This window comes from Neophocaena asiaeorientalis, unplaced genomic scaffold (assembly GCF_003031525.2).
Source record: "Neophocaena asiaeorientalis asiaeorientalis breed wild unplaced genomic scaffold, Neophocaena_asiaeorientalis_V1.1 scaffold242, whole genome shotgun sequence".
NCBI classification, from domain to species: domain Eukaryota; kingdom Metazoa; phylum Chordata; class Mammalia; order Artiodactyla; family Phocoenidae; genus Neophocaena; species Neophocaena asiaeorientalis.
In genome coordinates, this window is record NW_020172451.1 from 5560469 (window position 1) to 5572721 (window position 12253).

Here is a 12253-nt window from a genome sequence, read left to right on the forward strand (position 1 = left end):
CCTGGTTCTCTCCCGGGGGCACTGCTTCCCTGCAGCCCTCCCTCCCTCCCTGAGGTGTACATCTACAAGGGCAGTTATCTATGTCTTTTTTATTCTCTGCCCTGTCCCCAGCCTCTAAAACAGGACCCAGCACAAAACAAGTGTTCAATATTTTTTGAATGAGCCCATCAATTTTGAAGCATTGTAGAACTGTGGTTTAAAATGCCCACTCTGCACCAGGCTGCCAGGGTTCAAATCCCAGCTCTGTTCCTTAACAACTATGTGACCTTGGGCAAACCTCTCTGTGCCTCAGTTTCCATATCCCTAAATGGAGATCATTCTAGTAGCTATACCGTAGGATTGTTATAAGGATTAAATGAGCTGATTAAGCTGAGTGTATTAATTTCCTAGGAATTTGTAACAAATTCCCACCAACTGGGTGGTTTAGACAGCAGAGGTCTCTTCTCTCACAGTGCTGGAGGCCAGGAGCCTGAAGGCCAGGTGTCAGCAGAGTCCTCCCCGCGACGGTTGCACTGGAGGACTCTTCCTTGCCTGTTCCAGCTTCTGGCGTTTGCTGGCAATCCTTGGCGGCGTTCCTTGGCTTGGTAGCTGCCACCACTCTGATCTCTGGCCTCTCCCTTCTGTCTCTGTGTCTTCGCCTGATGTTCTCCTCTCCCTGTGTCTGTGTCCAGGTTTCCCTCTTCTTATAGGACTCCAGTCATTGGATCTAGTGCCCCCACCCAATCCAGCGTGACCTCAACTTAACTTGATTACATCTGCAAAGACCTTGTTTTCATGAAAGGTCACATTCCCAGGAACCTGGGTTAAGACTTCAGCATATCTTTTGGGGAGACACAATCAACTTAGTCCAATATGTGAACCCTTTCAGTAGGGCCTGGCACCAGAGGTCAGGGACTTCGCTGTTGTGTTCGCGCTTGTATTCCTGGTAGCTTGAATAGTGCCTGGCATATCGGTGTCCCTCAGTATCTCTTGAATTAACTAACGATTTATTAACCCTTTGTCTTCTGCACTACAGATATATTTTACAATCTATCATTTGTCTTTTTGTTTTATTATATCTTTTGCCATTAAAATGTTTTAAGATTTTGTACAACCCAATATCTTCAATCCTTTCTTCCTCTTTTCTTTTCTTTTTTCTTTCTTTAAATAAATTCTAGGCTTGAAGTCTTGGTTAATAAAGTTTCATTCTTCTACCCACCCCACGCCCCCCACCCCACACCCAGGTCTCTGTCATATTTTGCAGATAATCTAGACTTTATTGCAATAATTTTTACTGCTTTATTTTTTAAATGTGAATGCTTAATCTGTATGGAATTAATTGTGTAAGATGGGGCTCTTCTATATTTTCCCTTTGTCATTTGTGAAATTCTCATTATAGTAGGGTGTACATCTGAAAATTCCCATTTTGTTACACTGATCTATACATCTTTTTCTATATCAATGTAATTTTTTTTTTTAGTTTAGTAAAACAGATCTTTCCTTATTTTTCTTCCTTTTTATATTTTCTTGGCTACTCTCACGCCAGATTTATATTTTTACATATAAGCTTTATCGCATTACCCCCAAATACATTATTAGGGTCATAATTGGACTAGCATTAAGTTTATACATAGAAAACACATCTGCTTTTGGAATCGAGAAGAGAGAAATAAAGACACGCACAGAGGAGAGGGTGGCCGGCTGCTCAGTGGTAGCTTCTCCTGCTGCACTTGATCTTATGCTTGGCTTTGGGCCCGTGGTTTGTCTCCACCTGCCCTTTGAACAACAGATGTGATTCCAGGACTTGAGAACAGCCTCCTCTGAAGGAGGACTGGCTTGTCTGCTTTCATCTGCAATCTTCACGATTTGTTACTGAAGTACTGGTTTCATCTGCCCGTGGAATATGCTAAGATTTTACATGTGTGCAAAAGTGCACTAGGTTCCGGGTATTTGCCTCCAAGGTTAGACATGTCTGGTCGATTTGCAGGTCACTCCTGGGATTCTCCTTGACACTGAAGGCCGTCAGGTCATCTTGCCTTTTATTCTCATTTCACAGTTTCTGAAGATTGCATTTAGGCTCAGCATTTTGTCATTCTGAGCCATCTAAACACAATTTTAGTCTTGTTGTGTTCTACAGGGATAATATATTAAAAAAAAAAACCCACTAAACCAAATCATCATTGTCATTGTTTTAATTGTCATCATCATGCCTGCAGCAAAAAAGAAAAGAAAAACCTACAGTTTTACAGCTTCCTGTTTGTTACCAAACCATCAGCCTGTCTTGAAGGTCCAGAGTTGGGCAGTATGGTTGGAGGACGGATTGTTTTTGGAAATGTGGTTCAGCACCATCACCCATAGATTGGGTGGAACTGGATCAGGTGGACTGGATAGATCTAGCCTATGGATTAGACATTTCTAGATTTCGGGGAGTGGTTGGATTGTGGTCATGGTGTCTTTCTAGAGGTCACAGCATTGCCACCAAACTTATAGAATCCCATAGACTCAAAGAGCTGGAAAAGACCTCAGAGCTCATGCACCTGGCATCCGTCACTCTCTCTTCATTATCCTCCCTCTCAGTTGTTCACCACCTCAGGGGATGCTTCCCTTACCCAGTGATGTTGGACACGGAGTGTGGCAGATGTGACCTGAGCATCAACCTTAAATCTGCTTGTGTGGTCTGGCTTGGCCTTGGGCTCCAGTGATGGGCTATTAGAAGAGCTTGCCCAGGGCAGCTGCTGTCCTTTCAGTTTGGTCCCCAGAATGAATGCATGTGAAACAGGTCTAAACCCGACACACAGCCTGAATCAGAAACATCTAGCCATCTTATATTAGCCAAACTGCACTTGACCTGCAGATCCACTAGAGCAAGAATAAATGTTTGTTTTGTTGTCGGCCACCAAATTTTGGATGGTCGTTATGTGATAGCTGACTCAGAGTCTCTGTCCCTGGTGTCGCTCTGTTCCAAACGTGTGGTCCACAAAGGCTTGGGGAGCACCCAAACCCGGTCTGAACTGTGCCCTCTGCAGACTGCCAGGCAGCTCGTTGGAGTGGGGAGTGATTCACCTCCCAGTGTGTGGCTGTCCATTGCTTGTAGAGTCTGAGCCTCAACTGTGAGTCCAGACTCAGCCAACAGTGCTGGGCTGTTGTCACTGGCTACCAAGCATCCCTTGGCAGTACCCCCAGTGGAGTTATTTGAGCGTCTCTGTGCTCAAGCATGTCCTTGGGGACAGGTGCCAGTGTCTCTGGGCTTCAGGCTCCTCATCTGTGGGTGACTCTGTAAATGTTGCAACCAATGTGCCAGGCTCTCCCACTGCTGAGACAGGATGACACGTGTTCAAACCTTTGCTCCACTGCTTACAGCTGGGTCTTTCTAGCAAGCTGTTGGTTTATTTAGCCTTCCTAAACTTTGGTCTCCTCATTTGTAAGGTGGACTTAGTCATATTTCCGTTGAGGAGTTGTTGCGACGTTTAAATGAGATAATGTATACCGTGGCTGACACCTAGTAGCTCTTCAGTCAAGTTCTCGTTCTCAGTGACACTTACAAAGCTTCTGTTACTTCCGGGAGTCCATGTTCACTGCTCTGAAGTCAGCTCTGGCCCTTGTCATTAGGCCATTAATGCTGGGACTCTGTGCTTGAGATGCTCACCAGCTTTAACTCTCAATTCTGAGCCACTGTCTCCGGAACAGTGCCCCCCCTGCCCCCGGCCACCATCAGTGTTCTCATGCAAGGGGCTTTTATCTAAGATGCTCCACCTCCTTTGAACATCCATTTCATTCTCCACAGTCCTCCCTTAAGAAACAAAAAGGAAATCCCGTTACTTTAACTGCACTCATAACAGGCAACAGCATCTCAAACTAAATACACTGTGACCTGTGCAGGTGACAGCATCACGTTTGCCTCTCATGTAGGTTTGCATCAGCTTTGAACACTCTGTCCTGCTGGGGCCACATGGACAATCAGATGTGTGTGTCTGAATATTCTAGGAAGCATTTGCTAAAAGAATTTCAACTTTCTATTCAAGTACAAATCTGTTTTGAGAGTTCCGTGTTCTCTTGCAGCCATGGTACTCTCATCCCTAGTACCAGGTTTGCATGTGACCAGATAGTCTTGATGATTGAGTTCTCTGATTATTTCTACATTCTGGATGACTATGGCAGCTAGTAGTGGGAGAGGACCTGGAAGAGCAGGAATCACTGGGATGGGGGATGGAGGGTGGGGAGATGGAGTAGGTCTGAAATTCTAGAGAAGACTTTTTTTGCCTGTTTCATTTTGACTATGAATGGGTATGTGAAGAAATACAAGTTATATTACTTATTAAAAAGAAAGCCCAGAACTCTCTTTGGTTTTATCACAAATAACTTAGGTTAGAGAATCTCCAGGTAGGGAGGAATGGCTAAAAAAGCAGTCTCCAGATTTTGTGCACCTGAATTCTACCTTCTCCTTGGGCCGTGTCCTTTAAATCTCTGGCTTATGTATAAACATGTGTCTTTTCCTTGGTTCCCCTTAACCGAGGCAGACTGACATTTTCAAAAGGGAATGTTACTAAATATAGTATTAAGGGGAGAACAATAAAGATATCCTGGCTGATCCAGCACCAAAGCAGTGAAATACCCAAGTGTGAAGCATCTGTAGGTCAGGTCTCAAGAACAAGTACAACTTCACAGTTCCTAGCCTGACTCCCTTTCCTCCTGCTTCCTTTTGTACGTCTCACAGGACAACGTCTTCTTGTCCTGCCTCACGATATTCTTGATAGTCTAACTACTTCCTAGCCAAGGCTGGATGACCACTTTGCACGCTTATCTGCCTCGTGTGGACTTTCTCACATCAGACTCGAGATTCATCCTCATGCCGTAGGAGTTGGGCGAGTGTCCAGGGTTCCCTTACACTGACATCCCCCCTCTTCTTCTCATTCAGCACTTGTTGAGCATCTACTGGGTACTCTTGGGGTACAGAGGTGAAAAAGAAGTGCTGCTAATTTCTCTATCCACCGGCAGTTTGTCAGGTGCTTGCCATGTGGTAGGTCCCATATGAGGGACTGTTTATGATAGAAGCAAGCAGAGGGGCTGTGGATGCTCAAAAAAGAGTTTTGTCTCTAAGGACTGGGAAGGCTTTCCCTGAGCTGGTGATAGCTGTGATTTAAGGATGCGCTTGCTACAGCATGCAAGCAAGCATTACAGGGAGTTCTGCTTCCTGTGTGGCTGAATAAGCTCCTACCAGACCAACTTTCCCAGAAACATCAACTATAAACACTGGGCGATGTGAAACAAGTTAGTAAATAAATAAGTAAATAAATAATCAAGTACCTGAAGGCTGTGGAGAATGAAACTAAGCAAACAGATTCCAGAGAGGAGTCAACTCTTGGAAGTGGGAAGAGCATGGGGAAATGTTCCCATGGAAACGGGAATAGCATGGGGGAGTATTCCCATGGAAACGGGAATAGCATGGGGAATGTTCCCATGGAAACGGGAATAGCATGGGGAAATGTTCCCATTTTTTTCAGCTTTTCACCTGAGTGAAGGCTAAAGTTGGTGCCACATAAGGTAGATAAAACACTGATAGAAAACCAGCAGTCTTTCCAGCCTGAAGAACCAGAGAGCAGAGAGAGATTTGAGTGACTAAGGCCACTGGGAAGTAAAGGGGGATTTCTGTAAAGGACAGAGCCAGAGAGTGGATGCTCCAAATTCTGTTTATAAATTCTGCCCAAATCTCTGGCTGACCCTGAATGAAACAAGAGTGGGGCAGACTGCAAGGAGCCTGGCTAAGGATAAAAGAACCAAACTGAGATTTAAACTGCTGCCCAGCAGACAGAATCCAACCAAGTCTACTGCCTACTCAAACAAATAAACAAAATGTAACAGAATCCAGAATCTCCACACCATAACATTCATAACGTCCAAGATACTATCCAAATATATCAACATATGGAGAAATAGGAAAACGTGACCTTTCTCAAGAGAAAAGACTCTAAGATGATCCAGATGTTAGAATTAGCACTCGAAGTCTTTAAAGTAACTATTATAACTATGCTCAGTGATGCAAAAGAAAATATACTCATAATGAATGATAATATAGGAAATCTCAGCAGAGAAATAGAATTTTTGAAAAAAACCAAATGGAAATTCTAGAACTGAAGAAAAAAAGAATATCCTAAATAAAAATTCACCAGAAGGGCTGAACCACAGAATGGAGATGACAAAAGGAAGAGTCAGTGAGCTTGCAGATAGATCAACAGAAGTTACACAAACTGAAGAAGAGAAAGGAAAAGGTAAAAAAACACAATAGAACAGTTGCCTCAGGGACATGTGGAACAACATCAAAGGTCTAGCATAGGTATAATTGGAGTCACAGAAGGAAAGGAAGACCAGGGAAGAAGACATATGTGAAGAAATAATGGCTGAAATTTCCCAATTTTTGGTGAAACCTTTACATGTATAAATTTGAGAAATGCAGAAAACCCACAGTTGGATAAATACAAAGAAAAGTCATAGATAAACTGAAAACCAAAATCAAAGAGAGAAATCTTAAAGCAGCATGTGAATAATGACACATTAAAAGGGGAACAATTATTTGAATTACCATCACCTTATCAGAGACGATGGAGGCCAGAGGACAGTGGGACAGAAACTTTACCATCCTGAAAGGAAAGCAGAAACAAAAACAGACAAAAACCCCTCACATCCAGCAAAAGTCTCCTTTAAGAATAAAGGTGAAATAAAGATGTTTTCAGATTAAAAAGAAACATAGATAAGTCCTTGCAAACAGATCTTCACTATAAGATATGCTAAAGGAAGGGAAGGAATTTGATACTAGATGGAGACTCAGATGATCCTGAAGGAATAAAGAACATTGGAAATGGTAAATATCCAATTAAATGTAAAAGGTTATTTTCTTCTTAATTAAAATGCATTTAAGGGCTTCCCTCGTGGTGCAGTGGTTGAGTCCACCTGCCAATGCAGGGGACACGGGTTCGAGCCCTGGTCCAGGAAGATCCCACATGCCGTGGAGCAACTAAGCCCGTGTGCCACAACTACTGAGCCTGCGCTCTAGAACCTGCGAGTCACAACTACTGAGCCCGCGAGCCACAACTACTGAAACTCGTGCGCCTAGAGCCCGTACTCCGCAACAAGAGAAGCCATTGCAATGAGAAGCCCGTGCACTGCAACGAAGAGTAGTCCCCACTCACCACAACTAGAGGGAGCCCGCGTGCAGCAACAAAGACCCAACGCAGCCAAAAATTAATTCGTTAATTAATTTTAAAAAGTGCATGTGAGTGCTTAAAGTGACCATTTTAACATTGTCTTGTGGGGTTTAGAATATATATAGATGTCAAAAAACCTACAATTACAGCTTAAAGGACAGGGGCAGGGTATGAATCTACATGGTTGCAAGGTTCCTACATTTCAGGTGACGTGGTTAAATATTACTAAATAGACTGTTAAAAGTTAAGGGTGTGTGTTATACTCCCTAGATAAACCACCACAAAAATGATGTCAGAGGCATAGCAAACAAGTATTACTCACATAGAGACTGGTGGATATATCCCCAAAGCACAAGATGCTTTGCAGGAACTGGACTTGGAAAGACTGAATCTGAATCACTCACTCAACTTCCAGTTACTGGGCACCTACCGGGGAGCACCTGCCTTCACCGAGAGAGCCCAGCAACAACTCCGTGAAATGGTGTGGCCTAATGTGGAAGAATCAGTCTACGATCTAAGTGATGTCCCGGGAATGGTGGAAGTGACAATTTGGTGAATCAGAATATGCCAGGTCACAGTTTGTTATTCTTTGAGGAACTTTCTTAGGGAAATGCCTCCTAGAAAAGACCAAAGGACAAAACTTGAATGGTTAAACACTTGAAAATCTGTTTTATAAATGTTGCAGTTTCGCCTTACATTGTATTGTAAATTGCCTCCAAGGTTGTGATAAGTGTAGCTGATTCGCCGCCCTTTTCATCCTAGGAATGAGTGGTGCGAGGTCGGGGCAGAAGGCATACTGATGTATGTGACATGCTTAGTGCCTGTCTGGGGACTGCGCTCCCGGGCATTGTATCCTTGGTGGTGCTCTGTGCCCACAGGGGATGGCACGCCTGCAACCTCCGGACAGGCTGCCTAAGGCATGCCCAGCCTCCCCCGTGCTTCTCAGCGCTCCCTCCAGGCTGTGAAACATTTGCCTACAGACATTTTCTTACTATTTATTACATATGTTTTTATGAAAGGACTGAGCAGGAGGAATTTGCAATGAATAATTCATGTATAATTGTTTTCAAAATATAAAGTAATTTTTCAAAGAAAGCCACCGATCTATCCGTTTCAGAGCCCCACTGCTGCTTGGGTGCCTGTGCGTGGGCCACGGCAGTCTGCCTGAAGGCTTTTGCTCCATCCCGAGCTGGGACAGGCTCCTGCACAGAGCAGGACGGGCTGGCTGTGTTTGCAGATGGCGCAGAGCCTCCAGAATTCCCAGCCACGCACTCCTGCGCAGGTCCCCAGGCGGGCCCCTGGGGCAGCCTTGGAATCCAGCGCTGCTCCCCACCTCCACCGAGCCCCCGGCAGCACCGCAGCACCTGCATTGCCCTCCCTTTCGCTCTGCTTCCAATCCCGCACCGAGCGCATCCTGCAGCTTGTTTGCTTCACCACACATACAAGACAAGCCAAGGCCAGTGCCCGACCGACTGGGCGGGCACAGACACAGCGAGCTGCTGTCACATTCAGCTCATTACTGACATAGATGGCCAGGGGTGCCAGCTCCCTGGTCCTAGCCCACACACCAGAAATGGCGGCACCAAAGCAGGGGCTGATGGCTATACTGCTGCTGTGGGTACCCTGTTGCTGCTAAGTAGGTTTATATTCTGCAGACCTAGTCTGTGGAGGCCGGGGCACAAGGCTTCACCTGTCCTGTCAGACCCCAGGGAGCGGAGGAGAAACTGTCTCCTGACAGCTTCCCGGAAGTTTCTCCTCTGCTCCCGGGGCATAGGGGAAAGTGGGAGGTGGCCTCATAGCCACTTCTTAGAGGCCTCCCACCCACTGGTGTCCCAAGGGCATCTCAAGGTGTTCTGTCGAGACCCAGATTAGCCTTTGCCTGTGTGGCCTGTTCGGATACATGTGAGAGTGCCAGCGCGCCATGGAGGAGCACCTCCCCCACTTCCTACGGTCATTTCCTATCCATTTCCGCCTGCCCTGTTCTTTGCCTGGGCCCCAGTGACCTTATTCCAACAGTGGAGTTCATCATAGGGGTTAAGAGGAACTGGGTTGGAACCCCAGGTCTGTCACTTTCTAATCATGTGACTGGGGCAGCTCTCAGAGCCTCAGTTTCCACATCTTTAAAATGGAGTTAGTAAGAGTGCTTTTCTCATGGCTTATGACAAGGATTAAATGAGACGTTAATACCTGTAAAGATCTCAGCACAATGTCTGGTGTGTAATAGGCATAGGCACTGCTACACGATGATGATGGTGGTGGTGGTGTGGTGGTGATGATGACGATGGGATGGTGATGATCATGGTGATGATGGTGATGGTGGTGGTGATGGTGATGGTGGTGATGATGGTGATGGTGGTGGTGATGGTGATGGTGGTGATGATGGTGATGGTGGTGGTGATGGTGATGGTGGTGATGACGGTTGGTGATGATGGTGGTGATGATGGTGATGATCATGGTGATGATGATGGTGGTGGTGATGATGGTAATGACGGTGGTGATGGTGATGGTGATGGTGGTGGTGGTGGTGGTGATGATGGTGATGACGGTTGGTGATGGTGGTGGTGGTGGTGGTGATGGGTACTATCTCATCCCATTCTCCTGCTCCCTTTCCCCTATTCAGCTTCCTGCACAGAATGCAGTCAGTGTGGTGCTAACCCCGCTATTCCTCTGCTGTCTAACTTACTCTGGCTCCCGTGCCATCATAACCCCTGATCATCCCCGTGTTAATGGATGATCTGTGTGTTCCCCAGCACTCAGGCACAGCCTTTCTTCTAACCCATCTCCAGACTTGGCTGTCCCACACAGCTTTCCTGCATCTGTCTTGGGAGAATCCAGTCTTCCTGGGTGTCTTTGGCCCTTAGATGCATGGACACATTTTGAATTGTGATTCAATATCCTTTTCTGGAAGGAAAGCCATGTTTTCTCATTTAAATCGTGACTACCGTGAGAACAGCAGGGGTGCTGTCTTCGGTCCCACCTCTCTTCCCCTCAGCATCCCTTCCGGGAGGTTCACCTCCAGGCAGGCAGCTCTGTCCAGGTTGGTGACTGACTGACTGCTGGCAAAGGGATGCCAGCATCACATGCCCTTCGAACAGCCCGCCTCATCAGTTTCTCCTAGGAAGGTATCGTCTCCTGGGAAGAGTCATCTAGATGATCCTGCTTCAGTTTGCAACGCAGGGAAGTGTGTTTCCTTAGTTGCTTCCCACCCCCTGCCCACCAGGGGTGTGAATTTTCTATTCCCACAAAGTAGAAACGGTTGGTAAAAAGTAGGTTATGTGGGGCTTCCCTGGTGGCGCAGTGGTCGGGAGTCCGCCTGCCGATGCAGGGAGCGCGGGTTCGTGCCCCGGTCCGGGAGGATCCCACATGTTGCGGAGCGGCTGGGCCCGTGAGCCATGGCCACTGAGCCTGCGTGTCCGGAGCCTGTGCTCCACAGCGGGAGAGGCCACAACAGTGAGAGGCTGCGTACCGCAAAAAAAAAAAATAAATAAATAAGTAGGTTATGTGCACTGGAATGAAGGGATCACAGATAACTTTCAGTGAGTAGATCACACCAGGAGAGGAAAAAAGGGGTGTCCATGGATCCCCCTGCAAAAAGCATAGTAACTTACAGTTTAAACTGTGGACCGTCCTGAGACTTCGATCAAAATTCTAGTTTTCCCTCCTCAAGCCGCCTTGCTTTATCTTGTTCATGTTCCCTAGGATATATGTGAATATAAATCTCACTTAGGAGCCCTGAAAGCCACTGCTGTCACAGCAAGCGTGAATCTGAAGACCTGGACGGCATGGCCAGGGAGAAGGTCTGCAGCGATGCTTGCGGCCCCGAGTGCCTGCCGTGCCGGCCACCCGCCCGTCTCTTTGTTCACTCATTCACTCAACAGACAAGCCTGGCACTGGGCCCCAACCCCAGGACACTGGGCCTCACCCGCAGGGAGGCCTTGGATGGAGGCAGACGAGTAACAGTCACAGGCTGGAGCACAGGGGCCATGGTGGTGAGCCTGCCGCAGGCCTGGAGGGGCTCGGCTGGCAGGGACCCCGGGACCGCCTAGCGGCCTCTCCCCTCGCTTGTCTTCCTTGTCAGGTCCTGGAAGATAACAGAATGCCGATGGATGACGATCAGTGTGCTCTGCTGACTGCAAAATTAGGATATAAGAAAGAAGGGACGAGTTATCTTGACTTTGCAACAGGATTTGAAGGTAGCTACTGGCCAAGTGCAAACCTGTCTCCCGCCCGTGGCCCTGCCGGTCTTTCCGCGTAGTGCCGCTAGGCTGCTGGGGTTGAAGTAGTGTGAGCTAAGATGTTGAAACGGTGTGTGAGTCCTAGGACTGAAACAGACATTAAAAAAAAACTTTTTCTTTGTGTTTTGGCCTTTTTTTTTTTTCACTCAGCCACACCGTGAGTGCAGAATTTTGTCGGACAGAGCCTTCTGCAAATAGTAGGAGCCCAAATGGTTTCTACAATTTACTCCCAAGCCTATGCTTCTCCAATCACACCTCGTGTCCTTTAAGGTTCTCCTCCTCAGCATAGATGCTGGTTATCTGTGATTAGGGACACCTACGCACCAGCAAGGCAAATGTTCTTCCTCCCTTTTTGCAGATAAGGGAGCAGAGGTGCTAAAAGATCCAGTGACTCGCCCAGGATCACCCGGCCACTGTCCCTCCCCTCCTGCCCCACCCCCATCCCGGACCCACGTGCTTGTCAGGAGATTTGTTGGGCACCGTGGAGTCCGGGCTGGAGGCGGGGCCTCCCGTTCACCACCTGCTCTTTAATCCGCTCTCCCGGCCGCACGCCAGGCAGGCGGATGACCAGCACCCAGCCTCCCGCTTCCTGGCTCTGTCGTCTCTCCCCTGCCTTGTCTCCACTCTTACTGAAGTTTAGGTAGACAAATAAGCCCTCTGGAAAAGCTGCAGAAATCACGCATATATATGCATGACTCCATGGATATATCAATGCACTGCAGGCTGGATGGGGCGGAATCCGGAGCCCTATTTGCATTTTGCCGTCTTCCCCGGGGTTGGCCTGGGAGATGACTGGATGGTGTGGCGGGCCTCGCTAGAGAAGCTGGCCTCTGGGACTCC

The 12253-nt window shown here is 47.2% G+C and overlaps 1 protein-coding gene across 1 annotated transcript in view; it reads left to right on the forward strand.

The window, feature by feature from the left end:
* EFCAB6 (EF-hand calcium binding domain 6) overlaps nt 1-12253 on the forward strand; it is a 217026-nt gene that overhangs the window by 108817 nt on the left and 95956 nt on the right. Inside the window, 1 exon segment of the mRNA XM_024737554.1 lies at nt 11257-11371. Coding sequence (XP_024593322.1) covers nt 11257-11371 — 115 coding nt within the window.